The sequence below is a fragment of the Rhyacophila brunnea genome, unplaced genomic scaffold (genome assembly GCF_057557595.1).
Source record: "Rhyacophila brunnea isolate RB1 unplaced genomic scaffold, BYU_Rbru_1.0 scaffold_13, whole genome shotgun sequence".
Taxonomy (NCBI): Eukaryota; Metazoa; Arthropoda; class Insecta; order Trichoptera; family Rhyacophilidae; genus Rhyacophila; species Rhyacophila brunnea.
In genome coordinates, this window is record NW_028232785.1 from 8,334,124 (window position 1) to 8,347,442 (window position 13,319).

The 13,319-nt window shown below is 35.6% G+C and overlaps 1 protein-coding gene across 1 annotated transcript; it reads right to left on the reverse strand.

Annotated features, from left to right (window-relative positions):
* Positions 1-1,098: 1,098 nt before the first annotated feature.
* On the reverse strand, positions 1,099-13,219 carry mmy (UDP-N-acetylglucosamine pyrophosphorylase mmy). Its single transcript, XM_085941718.1, has one exon. The coding sequence runs from the start codon at positions 12,885-12,887 to the stop codon at positions 11,436-11,438; it is 1,452 nt and encodes a 483-aa protein (XP_085797844.1). The 5' UTR covers positions 12,888-13,219; the 3' UTR covers positions 1,099-11,435.
* Positions 13,220-13,319: the final 100 nt, after the last annotated feature.

Consider the following 13,319-nt stretch of genomic DNA (forward strand, 5'->3'; position numbering starts at 1 on the left):
TGAATTATCATAATATTATTTCGAAATAGAAAACATCCGTGACAATAATGTTCAATTATTCTATAATTATTGATGACTGTACAAGCGTTGAATTTAAGAAGCTTTTCCTGCAGTCGGACTTATTTGCAGTTGATGAACTTTTGAGGGATATCTTAACTTCCTAACAAAAATAGTCCAGTATATCCGGCAAATTTCAAAAGTTGTATGCCGCTGTTTTCAACTAAATAGACAAGAACCATAAAGTCTCCTGTGGCACAATTTAAAAATAAAAATGCCTATTTATGTAATATAGTGAGGGGTTGCAGTTACTTGGCTACCACAAAAGCGGGTAGCGATCAGTGCCTCATAATAATATGATGCCGAGAGGCGATAACTCAATAATTCTAGTGGATTTATTTAAACATACAAGGAATACCTCTAATTTTACCTGGCAGAACCGATGGGTTCCGCAGAATTCCATTATTTGGAGTGGGCAAGGTAAAAAATATATTAAATTACTTATAACTTCTATGTAATATTAAAAAGAAAATTTTAAATTGTATACTATATCTACTTACCTCCTTTTTGCCGCGCATAGATTTTTTTTTCCGACCATGTCCGATCCCGATAGGAACATATGGGCCTCCACAGAGTGGAGGTTTGTATTGACAGATTTTGTTTTATTACGAGAAATGGATGTCAGCCACTTGCTCAACCTATTAGGTCCATACCATGACACACACAAATTGAAAAACAATATGTGTACTTGCCAGACCCAGGATTCGAACCCGGGACCCACGGCTTTATAGTCCAACGCTTATGCCGCGCGGCCACCGTGGGTGCATAGAATAGATGTACGAATTATTATTGTCTTTGTTTGTATTATTGTTTATTAAAATATCGTGCGGAGTGGGCAAGCAAAACATTATTAACGTATTTACAAATTACATTATTTCATTTTTATTACGGTTTTATTTTTCAGTACCAAATAGTAAATCTCACACCAAACTAAGAAACATATTATTATCCTATAAACTGCCATTGGAAACAGGGTGTCAAAAAAAAATCATTCAATATTTTACATAATAATTTTATTGCAAAAATAATACATTTCTATGGTAAATTTATAAAGATGTCTTTAATTATATATTATAATATATCTATGAATATAAAAAAAACACGTCATTAAGTATTGACTATTCTGAACATTTATAATTATCAAAATTAAATGAGTGCTTTATATTAGGTTTTATATATTTTTATTAAGTACACAGACAATTATTAAACATAATAGGTATAATATATATATATATATTAACTTAAAATATACATGGTATCCATAAAAATGAATCTTGCAATTATTCCAGTAATTGGTGGGCTGATGAGCCAACAGGTACAAATGGCGTCCAAATAAAAATATTGAGTTAGGTACATAATATTTACAAAAATCCGAGATGTCAGACATGCAACGAGGTGTTACTACTAATTTTAGAGGTTTGCAAGAAATTGACTGTCTCGAAACGAAAAACAAATTTTTGTTTTGATCAAAGACAAGGTTTTGATAATTTATGATTTTGAGATAAGTACGCCAATTGATTGCTGTCCACTATCTACAAAATGAATCACTGAGATTTAAAGAAGAATGTGTCAAGTAGGTACTTACTCAGTTTAAAAGAAAAAAATACCGCTATTGTATTTATTAAAATTGCCATGTAACTTCAAAGCAACAGTGGGATAATTAAGATATCCAATTTTTATTAATAGTATAGGTACAAAAAATCTTACCATTATAATATAGGTATTATAAACTGCAGAAAAAATAAAAAAAGTTGACTATTTCATTTGTATGACACAAATAATATTAAAATTCAATTATCTCGAATTTTTTGACTAATCTCTATGTTGCTTTCCGGTAGCGATACCTATATAGTTTTACTGCAAATGAAAGTCTGATGTAGGTACCTAGATTTAAAGCAGTGATGCACAAACAGGGGCTCAAAATAACAAGTATTGTAAAGTCATTGAATACGAAAACATTTTAATTTCCTATTTACCTACTAAGTTCTATCGTGCAAATATGTATATATGTACGTATTGCAGAGTGGAAATGATTAGATTATCTGACATTAAATTAAAAATAATAAAATGTATAATATCTACTTTAGTATAATAATCAGGGCTCGAAATGGACCTGAGCGCACCGGAGCGCCGTTCCTGTTCGTGAAATTGGTAAAATTATCGCTCCGTCTCGTGGAAAAAAATAATTTGACCGAATGAGCTAGATAGGCCATATAATAGAAAATCTAATACACTTATTTTTATAAAAAACACATACAGTTTGATAACTATGTGAATATCTTCAGAAAACTGTAGACCGCTCCGATTCGTAAATTTTCCCATTTCGAGCGCTGATAATAATATATCACTATTTTTCAACACCGCGGTCCATGAAATATTAGAAAATGGATAAATTGGCCCTTCTTTCAAATAGATTGTGCACCACTGGTTTAAAGAATACCTACATAGTTTGGAACATCGCAAACATACATATTGGAAAAATCTTGACAAAAATATGGTGCAGGACAGGACTCGAACCTGCACCCTACTGAAGTTCGTTAATATTGACTCTGGTTTTGTGGTTTGAATCGAGGTATCTACTAATAATGATTATTAATAGATTTTTCTATTATTATATGTTTCTAAATGATGTATTTTTAATAAAGACTGTTACATTCTCAAGCCTTGTGAATTATTCGTTGAATAAAAAAGTAATTTATTAGGTTTAAAGATAAATGCAACCAACAGTTTTGCAATAAGTAGCACAAATTTCGATTCCTTGAAATCAACATTACATTTTTGTCAGTAAACGAATTTACAATAGCTGTTTATAAACTTTGTTAGGAACTCACACCTGCGAACAATGCCATCAGATTAAATGCACCTTGTTTATACAGTCCATTTCTGCACGCTTTAACCAAAACAACATTCATAAATACAGTACCGCGACGGAATACAAAAAAACGCAGTATTAAATATTTGTGAACATCTTTAATACAACGTTTGTCAATTGTTTACGGACAGATGTATGTTGATCATGACTAGGCTTATGGCTGAATTGATTAGGAATGGATAAAAACAGTTCTCTTGTGTAACTAATTTAATTGGCGATAAACCAGCGTCATTCAAACTTATAAAGAGGAGCTTCACGTTTAATTCTTTAGTAATCTAAACAATCTGCAACAAATTTCACTCGACATAAGCCGCAGATATTAAAACTTTTCACCGTCGCACGTGCAGATGCTGTTTTACATTCGTTTCAGCTAGCCGCGTGACGTTACTGTCGCGGCATGTGCGCACGGAAGACAGTGACAACACTGTCAGGCCTTGTCCCAGGCGAGACGATTTTCTATGTGCGGCGTTGAATGGACACAGACCTGAATCAACTCACCCGCACCACACCCGGTCTTAGGGTAGAGGCCCTACGTCTGGGTGTGAAGCACCATCAGTTATTTATGCCAGGGCATTATACATACATTTTTTTTGAGTATTTCATACATTTTACCCGTTGGCATATTATAATTGCAGAGTTTTTACTAGACAGTATTGTATTGCGACAATATAAGACAAAATAAGTTGACAAGCCTTGTTTACAGGAATGATCACGTGGATAACTTGCATTGTTACACCGGAAGAAAATTGCTAGAGAAACTTGGTATACATCAGTAGCGAAGGGTGGAGGTAGGCAGCTAAGATCCGCCATAAATAGTGCACATTAAACTTTGTCAGTCATACGTATTTGTTTCTATTGAACTAAGACTACAATTAATTTACAGATGGTGTTGGTTAGTTCTTCAAAATTAATTAAACCATGCCTAAACCAAACCATAATATTATTGGTAAAATTCGGGTGATACGATAAAATTGTGCACACTTTTTCATTCATACTTATTTGTTTTCGTTGAATTAAGAATACGTCATATTATAGGTAAATGGTGTTGGTTAGTTTTAAAAAAATCATTAAGCCTTAGATAAACCAAAGCATAATAGATAAACGTATAAAATATCCAAAATTATATATATGAATTAATGGGATAATTATAGATATTTTTTAGATATACCTATGACTTGTTTTGACAGTTATTTATTATGGCTTGGTTTACGCAGGGTTTAATTGAATTTAAACAAAAACTAACCAATACTGTCTGCTCATTGTAGTCTTAGTTAAAAGAAAACAAATACGTATGACTGAAAAAGTTTAGTGTCTACTTTTTATGTCGGATCTTAACAGCCGACCTCCACCCTTCGCCAGTGGTATACATACATACAGAATCTCGGCCATCCAAATTAATCGGGACACAGAGGCATGGAATATAAATTATATTACCACGGCTACTTAGGAATTAAAAAACCATGGATTACGTTCAATTTGTGTGAACCCGGTAGAACTTTGTGGCCGTACTAATCTCAACATTTTTAAGCGAATTGATGGCCAGCGAGTCATTTACAAACAAAATAAATGCGGAGTAAAAGTAAATCTAGCCCCTGCTCCAAGGTGAGCGCATCGCTAGAGCGAGTGCAGCACATCACAATATTGATATCTATGACATCTTCGTGTCCGGATACTTGTACATATGCAGTTCGCCGTATCACTCTTCACCGTGAAATGTTGTATCGGAAATATAATATGGCCGTATATTAAAGACCGTCCAATTTTTTGGAACGTATAGTAGTCACTGAGATAAAATTCATGTCTAAATAAAACACGGTTCTTGTCGGTTTACACTTTACAGGAAGCCGGCAGCACACGAATTTTGAAAATAGTCGATATACTGGATATTTGTCAGGTTAGATTAGGTTTTCATTCTTGAATTTATGATTTTTTGCGAAAATCAGCTATGAAAATAGAATTAATGTTCATATTGAATTTAATAAAATTGGAGACCGTATAGTATACGGTCATCTCTTTCCGATAGAAAGCTCACGGCGAACTGTGACACGGTGAAATGTCTTACGTACAATTTACATGTAACCGTGTCATCTTACATAAAGATAGTTATACATATTTTTAAAAACTACGTAGGAAATGAACTTATTTATTCAAACTAAGGGAAACGTCAATTTTATTGCATTTTTAAACTTAAGTACTTATCAGCGATTCCCAAACTTTTTTTGGCCGGAGGGTCCGTTGAAAATTTTGAAAAATTACGAGGAACCCCTGGCTGGCTGACACAATATCATAATATCGAGTTTGAAATGTGTAAAAGCGCACCTCTTGCTCAATCGACTTAATAAAATCAAGCATAATGTATATATTATTTTGTAATATGTATTAATATAATTGAGAAACAAGAGAAAATAGTTAAACACTTGTAAACATTTAAAAAAAATCATTATTTTCGTTACGTACAATTTATAATCGCATGATTTACTCAACTTATGCATGCTCAAGACACACTGCGCAGTAGATTGACGCGAATTGTGGTGGTGCTTGCTTGACTCCAATTAGATACGTTTGGAATCAAGTAAAACCTGCCTATGCACGAAGATTCTTTCAATCATCAGCTCTTTAAATGTTTATTTACACTTGTTTAGTTATCACTAGTATTACATTCTGTCACTAATTCAAACAATATTATAACACTTTATGTAGGTGTGAAAGATGCTAGCGGGGTGCGAAGGTAGAAACATGTACATTAAAAATTGGAGTGTAAGATATAATGTCCAGAATACACAAGTTGGACTACAGCTAGAAAATATTTAATTGTTTTATCGATGGGTCACGCCCAGTGACATTAATATGGATGAAGCATCTGAAAAAAAATGACATAATCTGTTCTAACGCCATTACAATAAAGGTGATATTGCTATAAATTCCCGATGCTTTTTGTCGGGTCTGCCGAATGGTTCGGTTCGAACGGGTCCGCTCAAATGAACATTGACACTAGAAACACTGTTCTAACGCCATTACAATAAAGTTCATATTGCTATAAATTCCCGATGCGTGATATCGCATAATGGAAATTGCGTGACGTCTACCTATACATGTGCGAATTTACTTGCTAGCTAATGTATTGAGTGCGTTGTCCATTAAAAATGTCATTGGTCACGCCATAAAAGAGGTTGCGAGTCGTAACACTTCTCTGTGCGAGATTACGGAGCACAGTTGGGAATCGCTGACTTATATAAATTAAATATAAATCTCATTTCTTAAAATATACTTACATCGTATTAAAATTGAATATACCTACCATAAAATTCTTATAAAAGTAACAATGTTATGTAATATTAAGTACCTAGATATATTATGTATAATTGTTAATATGTGTAACAACACAATCCTATTGCTTAAAATACAAATATAATTTGAAAAAAAACACACACAAATGGAATGGTAGAAGAAACATTTAAAAATTAGTTTAAATCAGGAAGTAATTTCACCATACAGACTTAAAAACAATTAAAGAAATTTGACAGAACGACAGCTGATCGAAGGTAGCCATGGCAGAGAATACGTTTAACAATATGTTGCCAGATTGACAAATTAATATATTTTATTGTTAATAATAGTAATATTATTGAAAAAAAATAACATAAATAACGAAGAAAAAAATGTTTTAAGTATGCAGGTACTTAAATACAGTTTTATTTCTAATTCATTTCAAGTAAAATTGCCGTCTGTATTATCGTGTTCGGAAACTTGTACGTATGCAGGTCGCCGTATCACACTTTCACCGTGAAATGTTGTACCTATTTATCGGAAATATATGGCCGTATATTAAAGACCGTCCAACCTTTTTGGGTCGTATAGTACTGACATAAAATTCATGTCTAAATTCTTTCTCAGGTTCTTGTCGGTTTAGTTACATTTTACAGGAAGCCAGCAGCAAACAAATTTTGAAAATAGCCGATATACTGGACTATTTGTTAGGTTTTCATTCTTGAATTCACGAATTTTCCCAAAATCAGATATGAAAATTGATATTGAATCTAATAAAGTTAGTAAGTATACGGTCATCTCGTTCCGATAAGATAGCTCACGGCGAACTGTGCCACGGTGAAATGTTTTACGTACTATTTACATGTAACCCTATATTATAATTTATTATCTGTGATGTTCGGATAAAAACACCTAAGTCGATTTTTGTTGAATATTAGATTTAACAAAACCATTTTATAATATTTTATGTCAGTCGACTTGAATCGTGAAAAAGTCGTATCACGTGATTGGTATTGCATCACTCACGGCCTGCCGTAGGAGCGAGAGAAAGAGAAGGAGTGAAATAATAGATTTTTTGACGACGAGTGGCTAAAGTTTATTATTTTCACGACGAATGGGAGATTGAGTATTTATTTGAGACGGTAAATACAATAGATGTTATTGATATTGTTTAATTTGTAACGCCCTTATTTCATACTATACGGTTTTAACCGTACGGAAAAAATCCGAATCGGCAACAAGACGTGCTCTGCTTTACGTCACTAAAATAATGTCGACGTTCGATTTTTTGCCGTATGGTCAAAACAGTGTAATGTGAAATGAGTGTTAATGTCCCCAGTCAAATACAATATATACGTTTATTCGTCTTTTTGTCAGGACAGTGAACGGTTATTTTGGTAATTATCCGTCCAACGGTCCAACGGTCCAACATTCCTGAGGGAAACAAAACAATTCTAACAATATAAAGAATTAATAGATTAGTCAAGTAAACAGGTAAGTAAGTGTTAAGTAATATATTACATTCGATATATCTAATATATCATAATATCTAATATAAGTGACGGTTAAATCTAAAAAAAAGGTGTTTCTTATTCGCACGATAGCCAACTAGCAAACTAGGGAAAGCTTGGATTGTGTAGAAATCAAACTGTGTTCTTATTACACTTAAAAACACATATACGTCGCATATGTATTGTATAACACACCTGTATTTGTATTTCAAAATTAGAATTATACCCACAGCCAAGTGTGCTTAAGGCCATGCATTAGTTGAGGCACGGTCTAAAAAGATCGTCGCTAGGCGATGCGCGGATTGCGGGTGGCGGGTGAAAATGACGCCTGTCAAACGAAATATTAATTGTCATATAAATCCAACATACGTCCATTTTATGTTCTGTTTATTGTTCTATTAGTAACAATAATAATATATTCATTGACATGTTTTCTTTTTAAAGTAAATGTGTAACGTTTTTAGTCATCTTTACACGATTTTAGAATTAATTGACCCGTCGCCATCACGCAGCAAAGTGACGTGTTCCTGGGTCAATATTCTCTCAGTGAATGGCAGCGAGTCCAAAATTTCGTCGCCCGTACAGTTGAAAATTATTTGGCGTTTCACTGATGCGTCACCTTAATGAATGACGTTGCATTGTTTTAAAATCAGGTAAGTGTTACCTCCGTGGGTCCGACCACCGCCATCATTAGATAAATAAAGCCTGAACATAACTTTTTGCACAAGCAACGAGTGGTCCACTGTTCAGCTGTCAAAATCAAATCCCAGATTGCTTGACATATTGATTCGCCCTTTCAATTCAAATTGAATTATAAAAAAAATCTCAAATCAAATATATTAACCATCAGTGTTATTAATAAATAATATATATTCCTGTTCAAAGTCAGACTAGTCCTTCACACAAAAACCGGTGGTAATATCGATTTCCGAAAAATATGTAGCATTGGTATATGCATATTTGTAGGTGTGTTAATGCTAGTGTATTATTTATCATCTAACTTATCTATTCAAATCAAACCATTCGTCAAAGACGCGTCAGTATGAGCACACTATAGAACAATGACAGGCCATCCATAGACAACAACGGGAGGGGCGGAAAAAGTAGGACCAGTCGTTGTGAATGTATCGGCTTTCTACTTGAGTCGGCAATGGTCCGACAGAATTGAATGGCTATTACTTTCTGGTATACGTTTCATGATGTTCCCGGAGGATGTGGTGAGCCGCAGCGACATGTGGACCGATCCACAAGGTCAAACTGGAATAGTTTGCCGGCGAAGACGTCATGACCAGCGAGAAATTGACTCAGATATACCCACATTATTATCATAACACAATAAGAGTTTACAAAGCAAATGGAATTAGCCGAATTATAATAAGTAGTCAGTTTTTGTTTTGAATCAATTAATATATACATATTATTATAAATGTATATTAAGGCCTGAGGATTAAACGAACAGTTAAAAAAAGTAAGACCCCATTTAATTGGAAGCAGTTATTATTCACCAAATCTATTTACCAATGAAAAATCTTTCAAACACGTACCTAACTGATCTGTTTGGAAACTATTTTTCTCGACATTTGTATAAAATTTTGTTATTATTTTCATAGAAATGTATAATAGATATACATTAAACTAACATAAATCTTCATTCATAATACGCTCTTTAGATCAGCGTTGCCAATTTAGCGTTTTTCGATAGGCATCTAGCTTGCAAAAAACGCATCTGGCTTGTGGCGTTTTTACTAGCATTCTTTGATGCCTCCAACAGCTTTAAATGTGCTGTAAATATTCAGCTAGATATTTAGTTTATTTATTTTCTGTGCATCAAATATCTGATTATCCGATAACTACTTAATGCAGGTAGGTTGGTACACATTTTAGTAGCGTGAGAAATAAAACAACATCACGCTGTTCACACAATATGTATAGACATATATCTGTTGACTTATTCAGTGCTAACACCGCGACTGGCGCGTTTGGAGTAGTTGGCCATTAGATATAATTAACGTGTTATTTAAATGTGGTAATTAAAAGTTCAGCAGCTTCGTTCTTGGTAGAATAAGACGTAAATTTACTTGCAATTTTATTTTCACAAAATCTAGCGTTTTTTCCTGCCAAATAGCTTGTTTTCTTTCCCCGTTTGGCATGTTATTGTCAAAAACAATTGGCAACACTGGCAGTGATGTAAAATTTAGATCGCATATTATTTAACTCCGACGTAGACTTACTTAATTTGGTCATTGGCGCACTTGTATTCGTTCAATACTCAGCACCTCAATTAAATATTATTAAGTAAATTAAAATGTCGCCTCTTATTTTGCATGTCATATTTTTTTTACAGTAATAAGTATATTTTATTAAATACAACTCCGTTTAAAGTCTACAGCTCTCAAAGTATTATTTTTTTTAAATATCTATATATTAATATGTAGGTACTGTTATATATAATATATATGTAGGTAGATATATATACGAGTATCTTATATACTGCGCGACTTAATACATGTTTATTGCGTAGGTATCTAGTGCAACCTGTCTCCCATAGTAAATTAATGTATCCATGTGACGTCAATGAGTACAAATGTGGCTAACAAAGGTTAAATCCAGGAAAAGTTTTCCTTCTGCCCCCTAAACAACTACTGACTATTCGCATGGAAAGCGAGACTCGAGGTTCACAAAGGATAGTTAAGTCCAGCAGAATGCTTCTCATCGGAGCCAGTCTCGTAAGGCAAACTCAAGACAATATTGTGGAATGGAGCATCTGTAATGAACAAGTCTGCAAGTGCAGCGAAATGGAAGGCAAGAAACACCTGTTGTAATGCAACGCATGCCCACTGTACTATAAGCTCAGGAAAGTGACGCCGTTTTTGCCGACTTCTAGTGCATAGCCATTTTTTGGAATAAAGCCAAACACAATGTTTTGCGAAACCTTGGTGGTCCTATTTGGTAGCTTTCAAAGTGGCGAAATAGGACAACAGAGTTTTGGCGCCAAACTTTGTACTTGGCATTACAATACTAAATATGGCTATGGTGCAGTGCATGATGGCTCTCGCAGTGTATCATAATACACAGCACTGTACTTTTGATGGAATACTAGCGATATACCATTGATTGTCAGGCGAAGTTTTTTTTTACAAGGATGATTATTTGTTACTCAACAAGTATATTTTTATCCCGGCCAGCGGGATTCGAAACCGTAACCTGTTGATCGAAAGTGGAGTATGCATCCGTTCCACAATGGGCGTTTATTGGAATCTAACAAAAGGTTATTACAAATGAATGCATTACATTGAAAGTACAATTCGACGGTTTAGGCAGGACGGGCGTCGATCGAGACAAGCTGATACGACAGAAGCCATGTAATCATAACAGAGCGACTATATATATTTTGTAATATAAAAATTGGCGCCGTCTCTTTGTAGAACGACACAGTGGAACAAAGGTTAGCGTATTCGCCTATTTTACGTGTGTCTTGGCTTCGAATGTATGTCCAATATAACAACACAACAGTACCAATTAATAAAAAATAAGGATTTTTTTACATTCTTACAAAAAAAAAATAGTTAAAATTAATAATCTTATACCGTACGAAATGGTTGGATCTGGTAACATCACGAATGCTGAATGGAAGTAAGTGTTGCCGCGTTATAAATATTAAATTATTCTCTTTTTAAAACAGCTGTCAAGCAGTGAACACAGCGGTAGGTAACAATAACTCACGTCACTCACAATTTGGACATTTCACTTTTATCTTTCAGCAAAAACGGCGATGATTTGAAGTCTTTTCCTTTGACGATGTCGCGAAGACCTTCTCCGGCGTACGTCAGCAGCGGAGATATCTCCACGTCGACGGCGTCACCTATGACTCCTCCGGCGCTCTTGATGTAACCTCTGTGCAAGGAAAACACGTCGTTTCTCGACGTCTTCGGGCAGTCTTTCCCGGCACTGTCGGCGTTCTTCAGCGCGCTGAATTCAACGTTACGCGGAACTTCAAATATGGCGAAGCTCTTCGCGAACTGGAACACGTCGAAGACGAATTTTTCGATCTTTATCCCGTTCGGCTGGTCCGGCATGGTTCGGACGCCCCGCGTATCAACACACGCGATCTTCTTCTTGGCGACGTGCAGCTTCAGCTCGCTCTCGTGGCAATCGGCGACCTTTCTCAAGAATTGGGCAGAGAAATAATGATTGCAAATGTTGCCAGCGTTGAATGTCAGTTTCCCATCGGGGTTTCTCAATTCGGCGGTCTTTTGCGTTATTTCTGAATACTCTACCACCTGGTATTGCCCGTCGACTAAACAAACAACCCCGACGGCTTCGGTAGGGTAAGCCTTTTCTACCACTTTAGCAGCGCAATCAGCATTTTTTGCAATGCAATATCCAATAAAAACAGGGTCAGCTACTTTAATCAGAATATTATCAATAGCATGAGCGTGTAAGTGCTTAATTCCACGTTTTTCAATGTCGTCCAGAATACCTCTTTCATACAACGCGCGGTAAATTCCGCCATTACCATCGGGCGCCATGGCAACCCTGTATTTTTGATCAAGTATAATTTTACCGTCAAAATCAAAACACGGCAAACTTCCTTGATTAAACATTTTAATATTGTCCCTGCTCAGTCCGAAATAGTTATTTTCAATGAAATAATCCAAAGTCGGCTGCGCTGTAGGTTCAGAGACCAAAACGTACCACGTAATGTTTCCTTTAGTTCCCGTTTTCTTCTCGGCCAAACTTTCAAGCTTCAAAATCCTTTCGGCCTGTATTTGGAAGAGCGACTTCTTCGAAGGTAACCCCACGTCGTACATTCCTTTGGGGGCGGTGGAACCCAGCCTGGTACCCTGCCCTCCTGCCATAACAATGACTCCGACCTGTCCCTTGGAGATAGCTTCAAGTCCCTTACCTTCATAGTCGTCGAGGACCTTCGGGCTGGTCGATAAAGCAGATCCGAACTGCACCGACGGAATAGGTTTCAATCTGTCATCCAATTTTTCACAATCCTCCAAACTTTCCATAGCCCTCTTGAAAAATGAGTTAACTTCACTCAAATGAATGGTTTTAATGTCATTTTTCAATGACTGCTTCTGATCTTCGGTCAATTCGTCCCAAAAATGTAACAAATGGTGTTGGTTGTACGTTGTCAACTTAATACGAAGGGCTTCGACGTCTGTACTCATTTTGACGTTTAACTCGCTTTTGTTTTTTTATTTAATAAATTCGAATTTGGAACAATATCCGAAAACAAAGAGCTGTCAGATTCGAATGGTATTGCACACAGCCAGCGAAAGAACGGCGACGTTTGAAACCGCTTCGCGGGTTTATATCGACTGGACCGATTGCGGTAGTGTTTCACTGTTTTTTTCCGGTTTATTGAATCGAATGAACGGCCGTCGGTTAGCTGTTATTCGTGTAATGTGAAAGCGAACACTGAAACCTTGGAACGGGAGGCCGGCCGGACAACATTTCACTGTCTCCCACCCGTACAGTTTTTTCACCGGCGGAACGGTACACGTTGCTACCGAGATTTGACGTTTCGTCAAAAACATAAAAGATTACGGTGCTGCCAAGTGCCATGTTCGATTTTCCGTAAAAACAAAGAGGTTTAGGTA

Coding starts and splice junctions, on each gene's coding strand:
- mmy (XM_085941718.1), bottom strand. CDS start 12,887: ATGAGTACAGACGTCGAAGCCCTTCGTATTAAGTTGACAACGTACAAC.